General features: G+C 43.0%; 1 protein-coding gene across 1 annotated transcript in view; it reads right to left on the minus strand.

Moving 5' to 3' along the window:
* The window catches only part of LOC115323999 (nose resistant to fluoxetine protein 6), a 107,716-nt gene extending 95,332 nt beyond the window's left edge, over positions 1–12,384 (minus strand). Inside the window, 1 exon segment of the mRNA XM_040211171.1 lies at positions 11,859–12,384. Coding sequence (XP_040067105.1) covers positions 11,859–12,384 — 526 coding nt within the window.
* Positions 12,385–23,677: the final 11,293 nt, after the last annotated feature.

Here is a 23,677-nt window from a genome sequence, read left to right on the forward strand (position 1 = left end):
GACACTTCCTATTCCTCTTAAAGCGTGGTGCATGACAATGAAACACCCCGTGTATGCGCTGAGTGCGAGGTTACGAAGGGGGCACAGATTTCACGAAGTGACAATTTATTCCATAAAATATTAGGTTTAAATTTAATAAGCGAAAATGTGCTGTGTTCTGTCAACGCTCCCTTCCTTTGCCACACAAGATGAACCGTCGATATCTATTAAAATGTCATACGTGCGACCTGAAGCAATGAACTGATGTGATAATGGGTTACGATAATTGGCCCGCCAAGTCAAGAGTACTCATCTAATTTTTTGTCAGAAAAGTTAAAAGTATTCATTGAAAAACTAAAACGTACCGTCCGCAAATACTAAAGCCTGCCATGCACCAACGTATAACACAAATGGCGGTCACTTCGCAGCAGATCGTTGATCAAGATTTGTCTACGGCGAAATAGTGAGATTCAGATGGACAAAATACTGAGGGCGGAATCGATATAAGCGAGGCTGCGCATTAATCTAGTTTATGGACGAGTTGCATACTGTGAGACCCAGAAACAAATAACAGGGCAAGGCCGACACATGGCGCAGAACTGGCAAGCAAGAGCTGCATCGACTGCTCCAATGCAGATATCTGCTCTGTAACAAACACTAGCAAAACGCCACGCGGCAGAATAAAAGGTCGGCGCGCGGGACTGTCTCCGGCGTTTAAAATATAAATCAGTTTACGAACGGAATGATCGACGCAGAGCACCCGCCATCCCGATTAACGTCGAAGCAAGGGAGAACTATACACATTGCAGTCGCAACTCCAGTTTAGAAAAAAAGAAAAAAAAACTAGAGTCTGGTAAAACAAGCGCGTACATTAAAGGCCAACTAGATGTGTCTCTTCATCTGTGTGCCAACCTGGTTTGATATACCGGGTGTCCAAAATGACGTCCAGGCTTTTCAAATCTACCGCAAAAATCGATTTCTTAAACTATCGCGCTATGATTTTGTGCAGCGTTGCCCACAGATGGTGCAACTGTCTTTTGTAAAATTTTCAAAGTGCAAATTAACCTAAGAAAAAAGTAGGAAAAAAAAAAGGCTTAACTCCTATGAAAATGCCGCGAAGCCATCGGTCTTCAAACAATAAGGCTCCACTAAATCGTAGCGCGATTGGTTAAGAAACCGAATTGTGCGGTCGATTTAAATCCTGGCCCCTATTTGGGAAACCAGGTATTTGTATTCATTTCCGTTAAAGCTTCGTAAAACGTGCTTCGAAAAGTAGAAACAAAATGGTGCATAGACAAATACAGTTTGAATTCGGTTCTCAGTGCTGAGGAAGTGGCATTGACGTAAAAGGCTAGCTGGGGAAATTTCGAGTGATATGCGATTCAACGTGTGCGTAGATTAGCAAACGTCCAAAGTAAACCACCCTTTGTCGATATCGAATCGTTCTCATAAACTCCTTCAAGCGTCAGACACTACGATCATGATTCAACGGCTCATTGCCAAGTGATCAACGAAGCCTTAATTAGCGAAGACGCACAGCAACGGTAGCTAGAATTGCATTTTTCCTGGGACACGTCCAAAAACAAGATTGACTTAGGGCAGTCGCTTTTATGGCATGTAGTTTGGCAGCCTCCCGTCACTTTTGCTCTCTACGGACGCTAGAGTCCCTCATGCGAGATTTCCGATGATGGCCTTGAGAGTTTAGTACAGCGAGATAGGCGGGTATGCGTAAGCCTTATATATGCCATATGTGTACAGTCCTTCGAGCGGCAGAATGCATATAGTGTTTTTTTTGTTTTCGCGGCAGGTCGTACATGATGACAACGCTCGATGAAATATCGAGTCTCTAGGACATTATCATTATTTCTCGCAGGGATTCAGCACAAAAATGTTGTCGCCGGATCAGAACAAAAATGCTGTCGCCGGATCAGATATCAACATCGCTCCGAAGAATAATCCGGGTTGCTAAAGAGTAGCCTAGGATTACGTAGAATCATATGCAGTCACACAACAAGATTGGTTCCTCGTTGTAAACGCGGTTATCACTTTATTTATAGACAGCAGGTCCGGTTTCACAATCACGTTAGCTTAAGTATGCTGGCGAGGAATACGGCCAATAAGTATAGAATATTTTCCGGGTAATTAATTAAAGCTAGTAAGGCGCAGAGATAGAAGATTTCAAATTACTTTTTATTTAGCTAAGTATTTGTTTTAATTCTAAAGCAATCTCCAGTTAACTAAAGTGCAAAAATAAACTGCCTGTGGTCGGTACGGTCTTGACAGTTTTCTGAACAGACGAGCGTCCATTTTTTAAAAAAAGGAAAAACTTTTTGCGTAAAACAATCGTTACGCGTCATCTTTCATTTGAGAATCTAATGATTACATTGTATGCATTGTACAGGTACCGCATTTAATTACGGTACCTGTACAATGCAGCTCGGTGGCGTTTGATTATTTATTCCTCTTCTCGGCGACAAATCAGAGAAAACGAAAGACAGGACAGTGGTTCTCATCAAGTTGTATAACAAAATTGTTATTTGTGGTGAGCGTAGCGTATACCCAAACGTAACGTTATATCATACACACATTTACACAGAAGTGATGCGTAACTCCAATAATCCGACGAATAGCGAACGCGATTGCTGAGCTGAACAGGGAAGAGGCTGACGTGTTATGGTATTGAAGTGGAATTCTGTTTGGTACGCAGAGTGAAATCGATTTTACTTTCGCAATCGCGATTCTCAGCGCGTGTCGCCGATCGTATCTGCATATAGTGCATCATATTGTATTAGGGCGGGGCAATTGATCGATTAACCTACCGATGAATCGAATAATGTTTTGAACGCGAATAAAATGTCATAATCGGTTATTCGGTAACATTTTGACGGACCAAAAGAAAGTAAATATTGAACGCTTTTATCACTCAGACCATTGACGAGTACAGTAGTATGAAGGGCAAACTTTAGGTCAAATTTTAGAATAAAGTGGACTGTAGGGGCGAGATTTGTAACAACTTCAGGCAAGTGCAAAATGTTACACGTATCTCGGCTACTTCAAGGCCTTTCGAGTGTCCGTTCAGTGCAGCAGAGGCTATTGGGAACAATCAAAAGAGGTCGCTCTTGCCCGACAATATCAACGGACCTCTATCTGTCATGCAGCTGAAGTAAAAATTACTGGATGTGAGCGTCTTTGAACTATTCTTAACTACACATAGAAATTGATTCATAATCCATAATTTATGTTGTACCATTTTCACGTATTCAGCAAAGGCAAAGAAAAAAAATTATATTTTTACTTATGTTACATAATGCATAGAAATAAACGGACCGATTAATCGCCTAATTAATCGATTAAATGGTGGAGATCAATCGGATTTAAAGTTTAATCGACCGTGCTGCCCTATATTGGATACTTACACACAAAATGCTTTAAAAAATCGTAAAGTTTGTTTTATATCCGGTCAAACTGCTGCCTCCAGGTTGGTGCGGCGTTATTTATCATCCATCTATTGGCTGAACAATCATGCAATGCGTGAAGCGTTTAGTAGCGTTTACGCAGTATGAGTACTACAGTATAGGGTACTTTCACGAGACCATGATTCAGCGATACTTCTGGTTCGGAGATTTTGGCAGAATCTGGCGGAATCCATGTTGGAGGCATTCGTCGCTGTTATGCTATGTTTTGCGCGCTTTGGGGCCATGTTCGCCTCGTATTTTCTCCATTTACACGAGGTTTAAAATGGTTAGTGGCGCCGTAATGAATTCTTCCAGAAGTAAAAGTTGCACTAAAATGAATATGCGGCCAGCAGTATTTTTTTCTCTTTTATTAGAGCCCACGCATTTTTTTGGAACCACGACATTGTGACGCTCGAGCAATTGATTTGTCGACATCGTTAATGACTTCGTACCCACTAAGGATATATGAACTGACCATCACGTCAGGTTATGAGCCTCTTTGCGGTTGACTGAGGCAGTTCCTCTTCACCTGTCTATTCAGTCAATGATTTGATGTACAGGTAGATGCGGTGATTTTCTGGTCATCACCGCAAATGATAAGCAGACAAAGCTATTTTCGCCGTCCGACGGTAGCCTTGCTAGGCGTTCATTGACGTCCGAGAATATTGAACACAAGGCACGCTTATTCTAACCTGTGTTCCTTCGGCTGCTCGCCACCAATTTGTTTTACCATCAAACGCGAGCGAGGCGAGCGGCAGAGGGGCGATGTTTTTTTACTTAGGTTTCTCGTAGCTACAGATAGTACTACCGCAATTTGGACGATATCAGCTGAACATACTATTAGAACCATTAATGCATATGACAAGAGAAAACAATGTGCATTCAACCGCTGAGCTACCAACTGTTCATTGAGTTTTCTTCCTCTTCGACAGGCTTGGTCTGTTCTATTTTTCTGTTTCATTTATTTCTGCGTTCTGCATTTAATGAGAGTCTTCTTCATCGACTATCTTATTTCTTCTCCTCGATTTTCTACTGGTTAAAAGTTCTGTGGCCTCGCAGGAACAATTTCTCTTTTTTTAATAAGGAGACTGATGGCGAGCTAACGCAGTCATCTTCTTTCGCTTCTATGCCCAAAACCTCCAGCGCCTCGCGGGCAAACTGGTTTTTGTGGCGCCCCAAGATCGTGACATTCTAGAGGTTGGCCCTTCACAGAGCATGCACGAAATGTGCGGCAAGGTTTCCTGCTGTCATCAAGTTTTTTTTAGATTGTTCGCATGTTTCCGTGTTATGTCGTTAATGCAGCGCCCCGTTTGTCCGATGTAGCAGCACCCGCATGACAAGGGAATGTTTTAAACGACTTCCTTTTCACCCGGGGCGTATTAAGCCTTGTGATTGGTGGCGCATACAGTTGTTGTGTTGACTTGTGCCAGGTTCACTTTCCGGCCCATCTAATAGGCTTTATTCGGCGCCGAGCACACCACTGGTACTTCTTGTCGGATTCAGTCTTTTCTAATCTATGTGTGATCCTATGGAAATACGGGACCACAGCAAAAGGTTTACGTGTCTTTTTGTTGTGTTGTTGAGTCAATATGGTCGTTAGTCTCCTTGATGTTTTGGCATATTCTTTCGCATATGAAGGCCAATATTTGTTCGGGGTAGCCAGCATCCTGAAGTCTAGATATTTTTTTATCGAAGCTTCGTTTGATTTGATGGTCACATGACATTTTTCAGGCTCGATGACAAGGCTCTAGTGGTACGCTGTCTGCTTAACGTTTTTGAAATGCTTTGAGTTTAAGGGAAGGAACCCTTTACCCTATCGGGGTTGGTAGCTCCAGCATACATATCTTTCATTGAATTCAAATGCCAAATCAAGATATTAAATTGTTCTCCTGATGGGAAGGTCATGCGTGAAGTTGAACCCCATGCAACATTGTTCGAAACTCCTCAGGATGGTAATGATCATGCCACCATCTTACGGTGACACAGAAACCAGTTTGCCCCCGAGGTGCTGGAGGCTTTGGCCATAGAAGCGAAAGAAGATGAGTGCGTTAGTTCACCGTCAGCCTCCCTAACCAAGAATAAAAAGAATAGGTTCTTGCGAATCAACGACACTTCTAATGAGTAGAAAATTGAGGAGAAGAAATAAGGTATTCGATGTAGAAAACTCATTGAATGCAGAACGCAGAAATAAATGACGAAGAATAATATAACAAACCAAGCTTGTCGAGGAGGAAGACGACTCAATGAACAGTTGGTAGTCCAGCGGCTGAATAAGCATTGTTTTTCTTATCATCTGTATGAATGGTTGCATTGTATGTTCAGCTGGTATCACCCAAAGTATGAATCACCAACTAGCTCTACTTCTCCCCGTCGATAGTACTATCACCTTCAATGCCTGCAATATGTCGCCAAGGCACTGAATGCGGACGACAATGGTGATTTCGATTTCAAGGCTAACCGAAATTGACGTTAGGTGCAAGAAGCTTAGAGTGAATAGGCAGATATTTTAGTTTTAACTATGCGCTTTTAAATTATTACGGGTGCCAGAAATTTATATAATTTTTAACTATGCAAAATGGTACTAGAAATAACTAAAAAAATTGTAAATGGTAGGAAAATATTACAGCTGAAACCTACGGCGCCGCAAATCCGGAAAAATATTTTTGTCCTACGTGATAATGCATAACGACGCTGGAGAGTTTTGATAGACGAATAGAAGAGTAAACAAAGGCGAACGGCAGGTTTTGAGGTACCGAATCAAGATGTCCTTCCTCCGCGTAGCCCACCCCTACAACGCGGAAGTAGCGCCTTTTTAAAACGTACGCGTGCTCATTGTCCGACACGTCACGTGAGAACGTTCCTTGCCTCGTCTTTGTCTCCGCATTGTTTTCAGATGGCAGCAGCGCTTCTTCCCGCCTCTCTACGAGGGATTTCTGCGTCTTCTGCGTTCGGTCACGGCCGCCGCCGGTAATGGAGGCGCGGGCCTGGCGTCAACAAGGGCACGGCGAAGGCGACTTGATCGACGGGCTCCACCGTGCACGCATGCGCTGTCGTCCTGAGAATGACGCGGCGTCTATGCAAATCGGGCCCCATAAATAGTGCTGTCGATTCGTTACGACATAGGTTGCAACACTTTCGCTCCTAGATCGGTCAGGCTGCAGGTCCGAACATACACGAGGAGCTCGCATAAAACCCGTATTTGTTACGCGCAAGACCGATGCGGCTACATGAATGCAAGGGGTCCGTGTAGCTTGACGTTTAAAAAACAAAAGTATCGAGAACAGACACAAAACAGAAACAATGCAGGTGGAATGCCAAGCCCAGTCGGAAACTGAAGTATAGTGAAACAAACATATACCTAAAAGTTTTTTTTTATTAATTTATTGTCACCTTTATCCTGTTTGATATAATTTAACTACATTATAAGCTTTCATGCGCCCTGGTTAGATTCCAAGCTATCTTTTTTTTTAATGATTGTGCTTATAGATGTAAGAAATGCGGAGTAATACGTGTCGCAGAAGCACGCATTCAGTAACATCAAGCTGCTTTGTCTTATTTCCTCTTGGTGTTTCATATATTTACCATTTCTCCTTTGCTTCGTGTGCTTTGGAAGAAGGCGAAACACGAGAACAATATATCACTTTAAAATAATGATGATTAGCATATGTACAACATTGAAATGTGACGATCATCATATCTGAATCTAAGTGTTACAAAAATTATTAGAAACAAAAGGGAATTATTGTTGACATAATCACCGCAGGTTCAAGTGTTGCTGCTCTTCATAACCGAAATTTAATAAATTTGAATATTTCCACGAATGTTTAGTATTAAAGAACTGCAGAAAAATGGAACCAAATAGTTAAGTATCAGTAAGTACCGTAATTTTGGCCAGTCATGTGGGATGCCCATGGGCGCGTAAATAGTTCAAATTTTCTTAGAACAAAAACTCTAGACGTCGAATTTTCAGTGTCAATCGCTATGCATAAATATTTCGATTTTAATGAAAATTGTTTTTGTAATGGCCACTGAGAGAATATGTGGCTCTGCAGGTGCATTCGTTCTCTACCGAAAAGCCCTTATAAATATAAATCATAGAATCATGGGATGCCTATTTCTTTACGACTTCCAATCGAGCAACAAATGATCCATGGGAAAACTAAAATTAGCATCCGCGTAATATAGCTAGAAGCAAACAAATCGAGCACGTATACTTGTAGGTATAGTTACATCATTTATTGAAGTGACATAATAGCATAAGTAACACCTGTTGCTTCTTTTTTTTTTCCTTGCACATAGCTTTGGAGAAAGACGATCCCTGTGATACGTGAACGTTTTCTTCTGAGGCAAAAAAAAAATTCTTTTATTTTTTGTTACCGCAACATATTTTTGCGCAACGTAAACAGATAATACATCTGCGCATTGTGCAAACAGGGAAGAAAAAATCAACTGTAGGTCTTCGTCGTACCACGCGGAAACAATGCCAATTAACGCAGGAAGATATACGACCGCGCTAAACTCTTTTTCTCTCAATGTTTCAGGCGAGCTTATTCTGTCGCGTTTTCATCCCTTTTCTATTCTAAAACTTTTATTGCGTCAGTAGCTATTTTCTTTCTTCAGTGTTTCTGTCGCCTCAAGCCATAGGCGGATTTAGGGTGAGGCTTTGGGGGAGGGGAGGGGGGGAATTCGCAACGACGTGTTACACCACAAACTAAATTTATAGTCACTGGGGAATGCGATATTAATGGTAGAGGTCATTGCCATTTCACTAACAACGAGGCATATTTTACGAAAAAAGCACTAGTATATGCCGTTTTATCAAAGAACAAACACTTTGACCTTGACACCTAAAAGTCAGGAAGCGATCGCCCCCTCCCCCCCCCCCCCCCCCCCCTCCGCTCCTTAAATCCGCCACCGCATGAAACCGTGGGTAAAACTTGATTTGATCAATTGGGTATTACCGGGTGTTCGCCACACGCAATAAGTTTCCATTGTCAATTATTTCTTATCGGCAATTAGAAAAACTGCGACAAACTGAAGCATTCTTATTACATATCTTCCAGCCAAGTCGCACTGAGGACACAATTATTCATGAGTCAGTTCATCCAACACAAATAAAACACGGCAAGTTGTAGATAGGATGTTGCGTTACGTTTCGTTAAACTATTGTCGCTGTTTTGGCTTTAAGAATACCACATGCGTATTCTATTTTTGTAACAAAGAAGTCACATTTTTTTCCGCTGCGATAGACTTCCGAGATTGCTGTTGGAAACTCCGACACTTTTCGTTTGGCAATTTCGAACTGCACTTTACAATGGCGCAGTCATGACTATGTCGGCCGTCGAAAGAGCAAGTGCAGGTAACGCAGCTGCCCATGGTTTCCTACTGAGCAGGATTACGGTCACAATTACCGGTCACTTTGTAAAAGACGAACGTGACGAGTACTTTGCCGCCCTAAAGATGAGGGACCGAAATCCGCGCGTGAGGTAGCTAGGCATTCATGACAAAAATCAGCCTGTATCCGTACTCGGATAGAGCAGCAACATTTATTCTTGGGTGAATTCACCATTCTGCTTTAGCATTGACTCTGGGTAAGCCACTTTAGGCAAATTAACTTTATAGTTTGTGTGTTGTGTACGCAGAATGTTTGCATTTTGTAAAAGAAGTATCGCCCTAGTAAACTATTAAGGCAATCATACCTTTGTGGCGCCAATCCGCATCAATTGAAAAACAAACAAGAATGCATTAAAATCACTTATGCCACTCAGCAGAGTCATCCACAATGAAGCTCATGTTCGTGGAAGTGTTTTAATACTGAGGGCAGTTTTTTTATAGGCATGCCAGCATCACGTTGAAGGGCAACATTCGTGCAAGTAGGTGGGCGGGCGTTTGAGTTCATGTTACTGGTGAACCAATTACCTTCGTCAGGGCACATTTTCAGTCACCTAAAAAAGCACCCGTAAATATAAGTTTCACAGAAATTCGATCCTTAAATGTGGAAAATCATGGAGTCATAGTGTCATGTGGGGTAAACGTGCGCATTGAGTTACTTCACCATGTCAACAGTTTTATTTATAGTGTATACGAGTAGATGTTATCAGCATACGTAGTTTTATCATGTTTATTCATAATAAATATTCAGTGCTTATTCTCGTCTACTCTAATCTATATGAGGATTTCTCGAATAATTCGGTTCATTTTATCTTAAAACTTATATTTACCTTCCTCCATGCTCATAAAATATTGACTCTTTAATAAGCTGCGAAAACTACCCGTGTCAGTCGCATACTATCATTGCTCCTGAGTTATGTTTCTTTTTTGTTTTTGTGTATGAATATTCAAACAAGTGTCACTGCTCTGCATACGCCCAAATTTCTGAAAAAAAGATTTAGCGAACTATTTGGGTTCAGCATTGTTTTATTCATTACTACCGGAAGACGTCCATAGAACCAACCATTGTAATATTTACGATACCTAAATGACAGAGGCCAATGTGTTTATTTTAATGAGCATACAATTATAATTATTCTTAATTAGGCAATCGCAAAGAAATTTCAGGAACTAAAGCTAACTATTTTTTACTATCGTCCATCATAATAAACAGTTGCTCATCTACTGCATGCACTCTTCCTATGTATTATCTGTACAGTCATTTATAGAGTTGCTAGTGCGGTGCGATAGCATCTTATGTGCACAACCTCGTGCCCAGTGGGCGCAGCACGATAAATCTTATTTTCGTAAAGGTTTGCACGACAAAATCGAGGAGTTCCTTGTCATTAACACTTTCAGAATTCTAAAACCCAACAAGAATATGCTGTCATATAATATTATAGTGCGGTGGATACGTTTTAAACCTCTGATGTAATAGTTGCCGAATTCCATGCAGACATTAATGCACCTTGAATCGACGTGAGTAAATACAGGGCTTTATTACCTGCTGCTTTAAAAACATATGTTTTATCGAGTGTGTCGAACCGAAAAAAATACGGGTTCGGTTCCGGTTCAGGTTCAGGTAAATTTATTTTGTTCCGGTTCAGTTCCGGTTCGATTAATTCGATCCGCGAACCGGTTTGGGGCGCTGAACCGGTTCGCGAACCGGTTCGGAAATTATAAATGACAAATTGGAACATTAAAATAAATTACAAATAAAACATCTGAAATCAGCACATACGAAACGGGATACATCTTAGTGTAAGGTTCAGGGATTTCTACCAGGAATGGTTTCTTTACGTGCACTCAAAGGTTACCTCACCGACGCTTACGCATTCGGACTTCATCTAATTGGGTCCGACGCAGTAGCTCTAAAATCCGCGACCTCCTTACAAACCCACTTACAAGTAGAACTCGCTAACTATCCCGCCACCTCGGCGTGTAAGCATCTTTATTTGAACTAGCCTTCGGTAACTCAAATTAGACCCTTAAAGAAGTTTTCATTAAACAAGATACGGAATATGAAAATCACTTCCCCGAACGCAACGCCAGAAGGACGTAATAGGATACATATTAAAATAGAAGAGTTTGATGTCTCACAAATATGTTAGCTTCTAAGTGCCTATACGAAACCGGATGCATTATTATCAAACTCCACAGCCTTTTTTTTTCTCATTCCGATGGAAGCAAGCTTCAAGAACTCGCGCGTTCTAGAAACGCGTTATGAAACGAGCACACATCAGCATTTAGGATTTACGAGATTGTAGGAAAATTAAATCCCTTGACCGATTTTTTTTTTTGCACAGCCTTCCAATTCTTTTTTTTCCGTGCAAGCCGCGACCAGCGCAATACTGGTTCCTATGTCAAGATTCATGGATGCAGCGTTTGTCAAGATTCATGGATGCAGCGTTTATATTCCTAAGACTGACTGGAGAAGAAAAATATGCAAGCGAGGTGTGTGTCAGTTGACGGCACTTAAAAAACAAATGGCATTGATAGCACATTCATTTTCAACAGCGCGTGGCCGAACCGTTTTGACATGAGCCGGTAACCGTTATTTTTTTCCGGTTCAGTTCCGCTTCGGGTTCATCGCGATAACAATATAACGGTTCGGGTTCGGGTTCAGTTCCGGAAAAAATACCGGTTCGGTTCCGGTTTTCGGTTCGGTTCAGTTCCGGTTCGACACTCTGGTTTTATCAAATATAAAACGCTCTTTATTTAGAAATTTATCATTCAGTCATCGTGACCGAACCCAGTACTAACCCTTGCACCATTTGATATTTCTTCAGAAAAATGTGTTGTTTCGTTGAAATAAGTGCGGTTCAGAAAGGTTGTGGCAAAAAACGTTTACATATTAAACCTTCAAAGTAACTTCTGCGTTCTCTACGCTGAAAAATAAAATTGAACGAAAAAGTAGCATCGATTTTTTTTTTTTCAGTTCCAACATGTTTTGCCACACAAGTGTCCGCGGCAGGACGTGTGGTGTGAACTCACGTCTTATTGTCCAGGGCTCGAAGTTCCGCAGCGCGTGCACAAACTTGAGCAGCTTGAGACTGCACTGCGGCGACAACTTGACACCGAGGAACCTCTCGGCTGACGAATCGTAGGCCTGATCAATCAGGGTCTGGAGCATCTCCCGCAATATGGCCAGGGCGTTCGGCTCGGGGGCCTCCGTCGTCCAAGTCTTGTTGAAGCCCACATCCCCCGCCGGCACGTCGGCGGCCGTCCCATCGCCCACTGCTCCGGACCACAGGATGAAGGAGAGAACGATGCCCCGTATCCAAAAAGAACTCCCGCAGTTCGATTTCATAGTGAATTGTCGGCCGTAGCGCGGAGACACCAGGCAGTGACTCGACGAGCCGCGGTCCCTTTGTCGGGTAGCGTGGAGGAAGAAAACTGCAAACACCGACGAGCACTTTTGCCCAGTGCACGTTGAGAGAGTGCTCCCGGCAAACTCTTTAGCTCCGGTCGGAATACGGAAATCAACCTTGATCGCGAGGCCCTTTGTGGCCGCTAACATCCTCACCCCTGCGTAGAAGGGAAAGGGGGCAGCTAGGTTGCTTTACGTCAAAGCCCGGCAGCTGTCCTGTGAGCGCTTTCTCGTTCTTTGGCATTTGCTCCGCGAGGGGAACTGCGGCGACCAGCTAATAATGTTCAGCCCCAGGGAAATCTAGAAACCTCCTCTCCCTGGAGCGAGCTCCGTTTCTGGTAATTAGGGAGTTTTCGTAGACCGCGTTTCCCCCTTCCGCTATGCCCTCCGCAACGAAGAAGCCGCTAATGCGCCTCCGAGCCGATGGCCTTGAGCGTAGAGTTCCCGGTATCGTAGCGGTCTACGAAGGGCATTGAGTGACAGCGATCTTGAGCAGCCAGGTCTCGATAGCAGAATCCACGTGTCCGGGCACCGTTTGCTGCGGAGAAGCTTCTTCTGGCGGCCGCCCCATCCGGCGACCGGAGCGGTAGGCAAACGGGTTGCGGAAACACCGTCGCAAGCTCCGCTGCCTCCGTTCTTGTTCGCCTCTCACTGAGTACGTCCGTGGCACGTCAAGAGAAAGTTGCCACCGCTTCGGGGGTCCTGCCGCCGTCGCTGCTGGTTCCCGGGATGTGTCAATTTGTGTATTGTCGCTGGCTCGTCAGAAGCCCGCTTTGCCTTAATGTGAGTACTCGGTCAATGTTACAAACGTGCGTCGCACACTAAACTTTTTTACACTCCTTAGGGGTGCAAAGCACTTGCCCCAGGACGAGCACCCTTTGAGGGTGCAAACGAGCACCCCTGTGCCACAGCACCTTATAGGGGTTTGAAGTGGTATAGGGTGCACGGAGCAATGAACCCCAATCCAAGGGTGCTGATTCTGATTTTAATAGGTGCTCGAGGATGATTCATTCTAATCGAAATAGACTTTTGTAAAACAAAACTTATCTTATTTACTCACAGGATCTCGTTACAGATGAGCACTTAGCCAAGCCTACACTTTGCACAGGCAGGCTGGCACTAAAAGTGGACTATTATTTAAAATTAGTTGATTAACTTTTTCAATCACTGGTTCGACAGCTGTTGCGAAATTGAAGACAATCACCTCCTTAAACCAGACAATTTTTTTATAAATCCTGAAATGAGCGCACAGACAAAAAAGAGAGAAAATATCATTTCACGAAAGGCAGCGGTATTGTATCCCACAACCCGTTTTGTGTGCAAGAATCTTTCTCAATCGTTTTTTCTGAGTTTAGTGCTCATTTCACAAAAAAATAAGCTGGCCTAAGAAGGTGACTGCCTCCATTTTCACATTATGTGCTGGTGCCATCAAACCAGTAACTAAAAAGCTAATTCATGGATTTTATGCAATAAGTCCACTTTTAGCTGTCATCTTGTCTGTATAAAGTGTCTGCCAGGACAAGTATAACTCAACGGTAAAAAGATAATTTGCATGAAACAGAAGTTTTATCTTACAAGAATCTGTTCCGATGACAATGAATCACCCTGCATCTCAGCACCTGTCAAACTGGGTTCGGTATGCCAGGTATGGCAACCAGAAAACCACGAAGTATGCAGACCAGATAAGTGATGAATTAAGGAGATGCAAAAGTACAATGCCAGCATAGGACCTTGTTACAGAAACTGGATTTACTATTTGATATGTCTGCAATGCATCGTCACACATGCTACTTGAAGCAGCTGTGCATGGATGCACTTTCCGAAAATGAAGGTAAGATGTGCAAGGCAGAAAAGGTAATATTTCACTGTGAAGCTTAACTTATGTGCAAACGGAAGTTACAGGAAAATCTTGCGTGATTTAAGTTTTACTTCCCACAAGATTTAAAAGGAAAATAAAAGAAAAATATCACAGAATTTGTTCCATTCCTAAAGCTTCTGAATTTATTAATTGCTCGATGGTTTTAATACTCGTATACTAGAATAGATCAGTGGGAGACATTCTCAAACATCATTTTAAAAAAGGAGGCTGCCACCAATCTCAATGTGTCCTTAAAAGTGTCGAATCGTCAAACTGCCAACACTGAAGTGTGATATGCATCACATGCCTAATCAGCACTTGCTCATGCAAACTATGCAGTGTGGGAAAGTGTATGGTACAAACATAAACAACAAGGAGCTTAGCTTGTTCAATCCCGATACTTGGTCCTTGCATCCTGCTCTGGCTCGTCGGTCATTCGCCTTGCGTATGAGGTGGTTACTAGTTGTCATACTTGGTATGCCGTAGTACGTTTACACTTTCGCGCAAGGCATGGCTAGTGGCACCAGCTGCATACAAACAGCATGTGATTAAGCTGCAAGTAAATAAAAGTTGTTATAAAATGAGAAAAAAAAACTGGAAGGAAAACTAAATTAATTACTATTTATTGAGGTATTATGTGACCACAAAAAAATAAGGAGGTATGTCCTCCACACACATATCAAAATACAATACTTGAGGCATTCTATGAAACATCACAGCATATATAGGCCTAGGTGCTAGTAAAAATCGAGAAAAAATGGGGGGGGGGTTTGAGTCAATGAAAGCCAAACTAAATGAATAATCATTTATTGAACTATTATGTGAGCACAACTAATTAACCAGCTATTTCCTCCATACAAATAACCAAATATATTTTCTTTAAATATCACAGCGTACGCTTAAGATGCTAGCAAAAATAAGAAAAAATAAACAAAACAAAATCAATACAGATTACCTCAGTAAATCACAATTGTTCTTGATAAAATGACTAGAACAAAAGAACAATCTAGATGCCTTCCGTTTTGAGTGTATTCTTTTTGCTCCATTGAATATGCGACTTTCGTTTAGGACCCTAAAGTCGCATAAAAATCAAGCTACACTTCTTTTAGTTTAGGGCTTAAAACATTAAAATAAGCTACCATATTTTCTAGACTATAGTATACAATCCGGTGTATGATGCGCAAGGGTAAATTTCGGATAAAAAGAAAAAGTATTTTCTTAGATATTCCGCACTAAGGTGTATAGTCCTCAGGGAAAACTTCAGGCTGGAGAACTCCACAAAAGGGATATCTGCGGATGAATTCCAGGGGCTTTCTGTGATCCGCTCGTCAGCCAATCACAGAGCTCCTCAAGATTAAGCTTGACCCAAGTTGGTTGCTTGCGGGATCCCAAGCAAACAACATGTCAGATGCGAAATATCGAAAGCCTGGGGAACAGACTGATGGTAAGAGGTTGTCTTCATTACTTTATCCCAGCGTAAAATATCCAAAACACGGCAATCTGACCTAACCATTTTTGTAATAATGAACAATCTTGAAACAAAAATTGTAGAGTCCACACCTGTAGATAGACCGTACAGTGTAAAATATCAACTTTTAGACATATATAGTTTGTGCACTATAGTTTGGAAAGTATGGTACATTTATTTTAGTTTAGAGTTAGAAAGTTAAAAGTTAAATGGGTGCTGTACTGAAATTTGACTTAAAAAATAAGGCACCAGAAGCACACAGTGGGATGCTACAGACCCCAAAACATCACTCATGCAGCAATATCTCAACTGGATGGCCACCTTTTCGAAAAAGAACGGAAGGGGAGAATACAGATGTCGCAAGCTTTGTTCAATCATGCTCATATTTTCGAAAAAGTACTGCCATTCGTACAAGATACCGTCATATGAGTTCCCTACTGAAAAAAACCATATGAATTTTCCATACGGGTCTTCATATAGCCTTATGGGATACGGGTCATACGGTTGGTACGGGTCATATGGTTGGTACGGGTCATATGGGTCATACGGTTGGTACGGGTCATATGGTTGATACGGGTTGGTACGGTTTGTATGGTCCACATGGTTCGTACGGTCCATATGGTTTGTATGGTCTATATGGTTGTTATGGATGATATTGTTCATACAGTTTAAATCGTTGATATGATCTATAGGCCAACGCACTATTTACCAACAAGCCCTCACGAGGTGGGGGCAAATTCAGTTTCCACACGAGGTGCGGGCACTGCGTGTGCGCAAGAACGACATTCACGTGACGTAAAGCGTCTGCACATGCGCCCTAACAGTAGCAGCGCCACCATAGCGACGTGACGTCAGGGCCGCGTATTGGTGTATATCGATCGTATGAACCACATGGTTCACTCATCAGTGAAACATGAAGTTCAGCAGGGAAACACTTTCCTTTTAAAGCCTATGCAAGATAGCAGAAAGTGCATGCACAGAGAAATGCTCGAACTTCGAGAAATTGTGAACATGCATTCCACCCGCAGGCTACTTTATTAGTCTTCCAGTCTCAGGCTTTGAAGCAGCTCGTGCATGTTAATGATGCAATTCTTTGAGGCGAGCTGCATCTGCTTTCCCTGTTGGTCACAGGCTGACGCACCTCCGACGGGCGTCTGAAAGTAATGTAAACAAAACCGACAGTAACATTACATGTTCTCGTAAAATAGTTTCTACAGTATCTATCTAGTCAGTAAACCCTTTTCAAAAGTCCATCAAGCAACAATGGCGGTCAGCACTGCTTGCTCACGAAGTGCGTGACTGGATCTGAGTTCTCGCTGAACGCTGACGCAGGGCTCGCTTTCAGTATATGCTCAGAGTATGAGAGCAAGCAATGGCGGGCAGGCGTTCGCACTGACGTTGGAAAAGGGTCCATTGACTTAATTTTTATGACTGACCTAATATTTAAAATCATTTACCTTCTGCAACTTTCACATGTTGAAAACAATCACAAACATTTATTAAGGCAATACATCACCGCATGACGGAAAATACATAACATACAACTTTCGTCAACCTACATAGCATACAACTTTCGTCACCACGGGACGTCTCTGCAGTCTCCCGGGACGCGGACCTCCCACGTGGTCACACTCCGGTCCAAGCATCCCTCTCGTCCCGTTTCCCACAAGAACGCAGGAACAGGCAGCTCTCCCGATCATACTCCGAGACCCAAACGTCTCCACTTGTCTCCATCGTCCGTTAGCACACGGTCCGAAGGCCGAGGAAGCGGGCCTCTGTTTCTCAGCGGGGTGTCAGGGGGGTCAGCTCCCGCTGTGCCGGGTGGCCCGCTCGGCGTCGCTCGGAAGCTGCACCCCACCCACGCCGCGTCGGTCGGCATGTTCGGCGACGCCAGAATGCCGAGCCCGAGACTCTGGTCAGTCGATGGGTGGTCGATGGCGCTGCCAGGAAGCCGAACCTGCTCTCTGGGTGGCCGATCATAACAGCATGCATCCACCAGGTGCGCATTGAAAGTCGTTTATTTAGCTTTAAAATTAGTTTTCTTGTGCTTTTCAACGGAAGACTGGTGTTTTTGAGGTTAGGGTGCAACATGCAACACATTAAAGCTAGAAAATGAGCGCTGAAATTTCGTTTCCCTACTCCTTTAATGGAAGTGTAGTCACATCATCTTAGTATAGTATAATTAAAAAATTATTCTATTCATGAACAGGAATTTTTAGTTAAGTAAATCATCCCTGCAGTCCATTAAGCACAATTTTTAGTTTAGACTAGACATATGTAAGCCAGAAACACTCAAATCCTGGAATTCATAAGGAAATAACTTTATTTGTGCTTACTGTAGACTTATTTTTCGCGGGCTCCATATTTCGCAATTAACGTCGAAGCTGAAGTTTTGAAATAATTCGCGGGTTCTAATTTTTGCGATGCAGTGGGATCTCCATATAGATTCCAATGGTTTACACTTTACCGGAATTGTTTACGGGACCTACTTTTTCAGCAATTGTAGGCGATTCATAAAAACGATTCGACAGCAATCTCAACCAAGCGATTGGACAGCGACCTCAACCATGGCGTTGCTGTCACGTGCCTTGCTTCGACGCTCTTATTGGGTCGGGAAGGCCGCAGCCTCCACAGCTCGTCAAGTTATCGTGAAACACAGAGTATAGTTGCTGCACTCGGAGTAAGGGTAAAGGATCGCAAACTCAACATGCCCAGCACCTGGCAGGCATAGGACATACACTTCCAGGTTAAACGGATACTGAACCGAAATTTTGAACTCACAAAACAAGGCTGGACATATAGGCGGGACGGTGTAAAACCCAAAAACATCACTCATACAGTGATATCTCTAACGGATCGCCATATTTTTAGAAAAAAAGTGCCCGGCCGAGGAGGCCGACGAGACAAGGCACGTCACGATTCTTATTCCCTCTCCTCCTCGCTACGTCCCGTGTCAAGCTGGTGAACCGAAGCGAGGAGGAGAGAAGCGAGGCCGCTTCCCCTCATTTTCAATTTCCACGGAGGACAGTTACGTCAAAGACCTCGCTTGATCGTGCCCTTCTTTTCCAAAAGTGCAGCGATCTGTTTGAGATATCGATGCACGAGTAATGTTTTGGAGTTCGTAGGGTCCTGTTCAACGCTTCTAGAGCCTTATTTCGCGAAATTCAAATTTCGGTTCAGTATCCATTTAACAAGCCACACGCCAGATAAGGTGCTCCATCTGTGTTGAATGGTTCCAGAAATCTATCGATGCCCTTGCACCAGCGGAGTTGAATCGTTCATTATGAAAAGCAAACCAACAAAACTGCAAGATGTTCGGCAAAAATAGGTTACAGCCTGTGCTTTTGATTTGGGACTTCAGAGAGATCAGCTTAATTATCTGGAAATTAGAAACTACGTATATTCTGAGAGAATTTCTGTTCTGCATTTCAAGGTTGTCTCGTTGAAATCAAAAAATAAATACCAGAAAAAAGTACTAACTTGATATGCACCTATGAATTCTTGCTTTGGCTAGCAGTGGCCGGCCCTGGTTAGCAATGACTCCATGTCCCCAGGATTGAAACGATGGTTAAGTAACGTCCACCCCTTATGCACTTTTTGGTACAACTGGAAGAGACAAAACATCTTGTTAAAAATTACCAATCCTTTTTGACGTGCGAATTTTGCAGTTCATGCTTCCTGAGAGTCATTTCCCACAATAGTGTTAAATTAGAACAATGAGAGCAAAGTTGTTTCAGTAAAGGGCCCCTGAAAAGAAAAACAAAATGTTTTTTTTAAACAGTCAGATTGGGACACGCGTGTCAAGTAATTAATTTTACGTGAAAAAAAGAATTGGTCAAAGCAATAGTGACGGCGCGAGGCGCAATTTAGTCGGTAGTCACCTCCTTTCCACCTGTTTCCTCGGGGCACTTCGAGCGAGTAGAGGAGAAGGAGATCAGCTTCGCCTTCGTGTTGAGGTGACGAGAGCGAATGACCATTCCGGGATGTCATGGACCTTGCGCGCAGAATTTAAAATAAATCTCCCGCCGTCAATATTGCTCTAGAAAATTAATTATTTTGCATAAAATTTATTTTTTGACACAAGTGTCCTTATCAGACTGCTCAAAAAAAAATTTTTTTTTCAGAGGTCCTTTAAGAGGTGTTTGCCTGATATGCATCAGTGGAATCAGGTATTGACTAGCAATGACTTATTGCCCCCAGGACTGAAGTGCTGTTTCAGTAAAGTGCCGTTCACACTCTTGTGACCCAGTAAGACTGAGAGAGACCAGACCGGTTTTTAAGCCTTTTGCGAGTTCTTAGGACGGGATGCGCCGGAGCGCAGCTGGTCCTAAGAGATCGCAAGAGGCTTGAAAACCGGTCTAGTCTCTCACGGTCGTACTCGATTGCAAGAGTGTGAACGGGCCTTACTGCTTCCTGCACAAAAAATTCAAATGTAAGAACACAAGCCCCAAAATATTTGTGCCATTCTCCTCCCCCTACTTTTCTGTGCATTTAATTTGTTTCATCCCTTGGCAAATCCTAAAGATTTCAAAATGCTCATCCTACATCCTTTCTTTAGACTGAGTGGGTAACCCGGAGAATTCATTGTTTGTGAGGACACTTTTCCATTCACCCCATGCTGTGCTTGAAAGCAAAAACTCCTCTCTCTTAACCACAGTCATTAAGCACTTTTCATAGACCATACAAACAAGGTTGGCAATGCCAGCACAAGCCCATGTCTTCACTTTGAGCATGGATTAAGCATATATAACTAAATCTGAGACAACGTAAGAAGGAAGAAGGAGGATACAAAAAGGACGACACACATAATGTCTCGAACACAGCTGCTGGTTCATACTAAAACCACACCATCTTAAAGGGGTCAACCGCAGTCAATGCCAAGAACCCTCACACCAAGTCACACCCACAGATTGTCAGCAAGGGCGAAAAAAGAACTGCCCTCAACGCTCCCACACTTGCGAAAGTCAACCCACCGACTAACAAGTAAAAAAATGCAGCTGTGGTTGAGACGTGTTTTGTTTGTTGTTCTCTTTTTCGCGTCCTTCTTCCGGTGTCTCAGGTATAGTTATGTACGCACTTCACCACCCTTGCCTGTACTTTTACTCTTCTCTCAAGTAAGCATACGCCTGCAATTCATAATATCTGATCTATGGAAAGTCTCTGTTCCACCAAGCCTTTTCCATCATGAGCAGGCATTATTTATAAAAACCTCCTTTCATTACATTGTTTCAGAGAACAATTTTTCTTTCTTAATTAGGATCAACTGATCATATTAGAATAATTGCCAAATAATGGCAAATTCACACGATACATCGAATTGCAATTTGCATCCGTGCACCATTTGTCAAGTTACCATCATATAGGCTATTCCTGCGATTTGTCCCTCGTCCGCGGACACCCATACTGAAAGGGCAGAGCGCCTTCTTAATGGCAGATTTTTGGCAAGTGAGTAACTGGAAAAGCGTTTTTATGGTAGAGTAGCAACAGCTCACGAATATTTTTGTTTTCAAATCAGCCAAAAAAAGAGAGTGGATCATCGTTTTGTCGCGCCACTCTTAAATCTCCATGCGTGAAAGAAGCTGCAAGAACTTTGCCCGGCTGAGACGCCACAGGTTCTGGTACTCCTCTGGGTCGGTGTCAAGAATCTTGTCAAAACTCGCCTAGCATGCTGCAATCTTTCCAGCAGATCCACCCAGCTTTTCATCCAGCAAGACCTTTCTTGTGGCTTGAGCTGACGAGTGGTGCACAAGCGAACAGTGTGTAAAGGCATTTCCAAATGCCTCTCCGCGACCCCAGGACTTCATCGCTATGATGCTGAAGCCTCCTGAAGCAGGATCATACTCGTGTCATGTCGTTAGTGAAGTAAGTGACACTTCGCTATAAGCCTGCCACTATGTTTTGGCCCACTTGGTATGTAACAGCGGCACACAACGATTCCTTTTCATGATAGCACCGTGATCCTAGTCGCAAACATCACTTCTGCTCTTGGAAAACAGTGCCACACTGCGATGGTGGCGTTTTGCAAAATTGCGAGGCTGCGAATAGGTACAGTATGTCCTCGCTGTCGCCTGCTCGTCTCCTCTTGTGTGAATGCGCTTGGGGGACTAACGTTCCATGGACGTCTTGTCACGTGATAAACCCATCCGCGGATTAGCACGTCGTGTAAATCAGCCATAGATGGACTGCGGAGTCTGCACTCACTTAACATTTTTGTTGACGTTGCCTGTACGTCATGAAGGTGTGTTTCGTATCCAATTAAATACTGTCGAAGAAACAAGGAAACTGCATAATGATGTCACACAATATTCACCTTAACCACTTAACCGGTTTTTGTGATACAGTTTTTCATCCTAAATTTCTTTTTTTCCTTTTTTAAAGCCTTTGCGGCTTGGACCGCACGTGCCTCCACAATCGGTCGCCATCCTTAAAACGTGTACAATAAAAAAATGCGTGCTGCCATCTCTCAGCTGCACCGCAAACTAAGCTCGGAGCGGGCCTGGGACGTCCAAAACAGCCAAGGGGAAAGGTAGGAAGCGTGGACGTGCTAAACTCCTCCTAAACGCCTAGGGAACGGCTCTAGGGGGAAGAGCTAGGCTTCGTTTAAAACTGTTAAAGGACACATGCAAAGGAAACAAACTTTTTTTTTAGACAGCCGGGTTAGGAAAAGGAAGTCATAAAACAAATTTACAACATAAAAGAAAAATATTTAGAGCTATATTTACGGCGCTAAACGAATTTGTAGTTGGCACCCGCGGGCACCGCGGAGAAGTGGCCCTAATTTATCACGTGATTGGCCGCTATTTGTCACATGGTACTTGCACTTTTTAGGATGCTTCGTATGGTCTCGAAAAGTTACTTATTCATCTTCGTTTGAAGTGCAACAAAAAACAAATATTCATAAGTTACTTTTAGTGCCCAAAGGAAGCTCCCGAAAAAGCGCAAGCAGACGTGATAAACCTGTGCACCGTTAAGACGACAGCGGCGGCACCCCAGAGCACACAAACTTGCACGGCGGCGGCGGCGCCGCCGTGGAGAAATGCATTGGAGCGGCAGCGCACAGTGCTCAGCATGCGGCGGCAGCGTGTCTCCGCGGCTTCGGCGACACAGCGCGGCGGTGCACAGGTCTAACACGTGACCAGCGACGGCTCTCACGGGCGCCAAGTACAAATTCGTTTTGCGCCATAAATATAGCTCTAAAAATTGTATTTTTTCCTTGTAAATTTGTTCTAAAACAATATTTTTCCATCAAGGCTGTTTCAAAAAAAATGTTTTTTTTTTCCTTCGCATGTGTCTTTTAAGGGTTTAAGGAGCTGCAGTACCTTACATGTCATTGAATCTTATGTAGTAGTATATGATTCTAAGTCACAAGACTAGGTTACAGAAAGTAACAAGAAAGAGGAAGACAGGACGTCATATTGTTTCATATTCAAATTTTTTCATCAGTCCCGTATTAAAACGTTTTCATAATAAAACTTACAGTTGTATTTTATCTACACTTCTCTTTCTCACAACGTCCTGTCTACCAAATGGACCAGCAAAGTAAACTCCGCCCCCCTCCCCCCCAAACATACACACAACGCAAAATAGAAATTTCTGGACGCAATATTCCATGGATGTATTGGGCATCTGAACCAAGCTGAAGAAAAATTTTTGGTCTGAGGAAATAAAGGGTTACAAAACTGAAAAAAACATGGCAGTAGCATACTTCTCAGTTTAGCACGTGTAGAAGAACCATTCATTTGTATTAGAAAGGTAGAAAAGCCAAAGGTTCAGGTTACTCACCGACAGCAACTACCAGGAAAGCAGGGGGGGGGCATGGTTGTGGAGGCAGCTGGTCTCCAATGCTTGTGCCTTTCTGAAAATTAGAAGTAAGACTTTTAAAGCAAAATGACCTGAACTATTGCCGCAAAACATTCTTTCATTCCATTTCTCATACCAAAAAGTTTGGTATGAGGAACTTGGCCGGGCTGACACGGTGCAGATTCTGGTATTCATCTGCGTCGAGAAGCTTCTGTCAAATCGTGTTTAGCACGACTCAAGTGCTTTGCATCTCTAATGAACCGTTCAGTCAACAAGACCTTTCTTGTAGAAGTGTCGCGAACCAGCCGACGTTCGAG

The sequence above is a fragment of the Ixodes scapularis genome, unplaced genomic scaffold (genome assembly GCF_016920785.2).
Source record: "Ixodes scapularis isolate PalLabHiFi unplaced genomic scaffold, ASM1692078v2 PGA_scaffold3__209_contigs__length_174095766, whole genome shotgun sequence".
NCBI lineage: Eukaryota > Metazoa > Arthropoda > Arachnida > Ixodida > Ixodidae > Ixodes > Ixodes scapularis.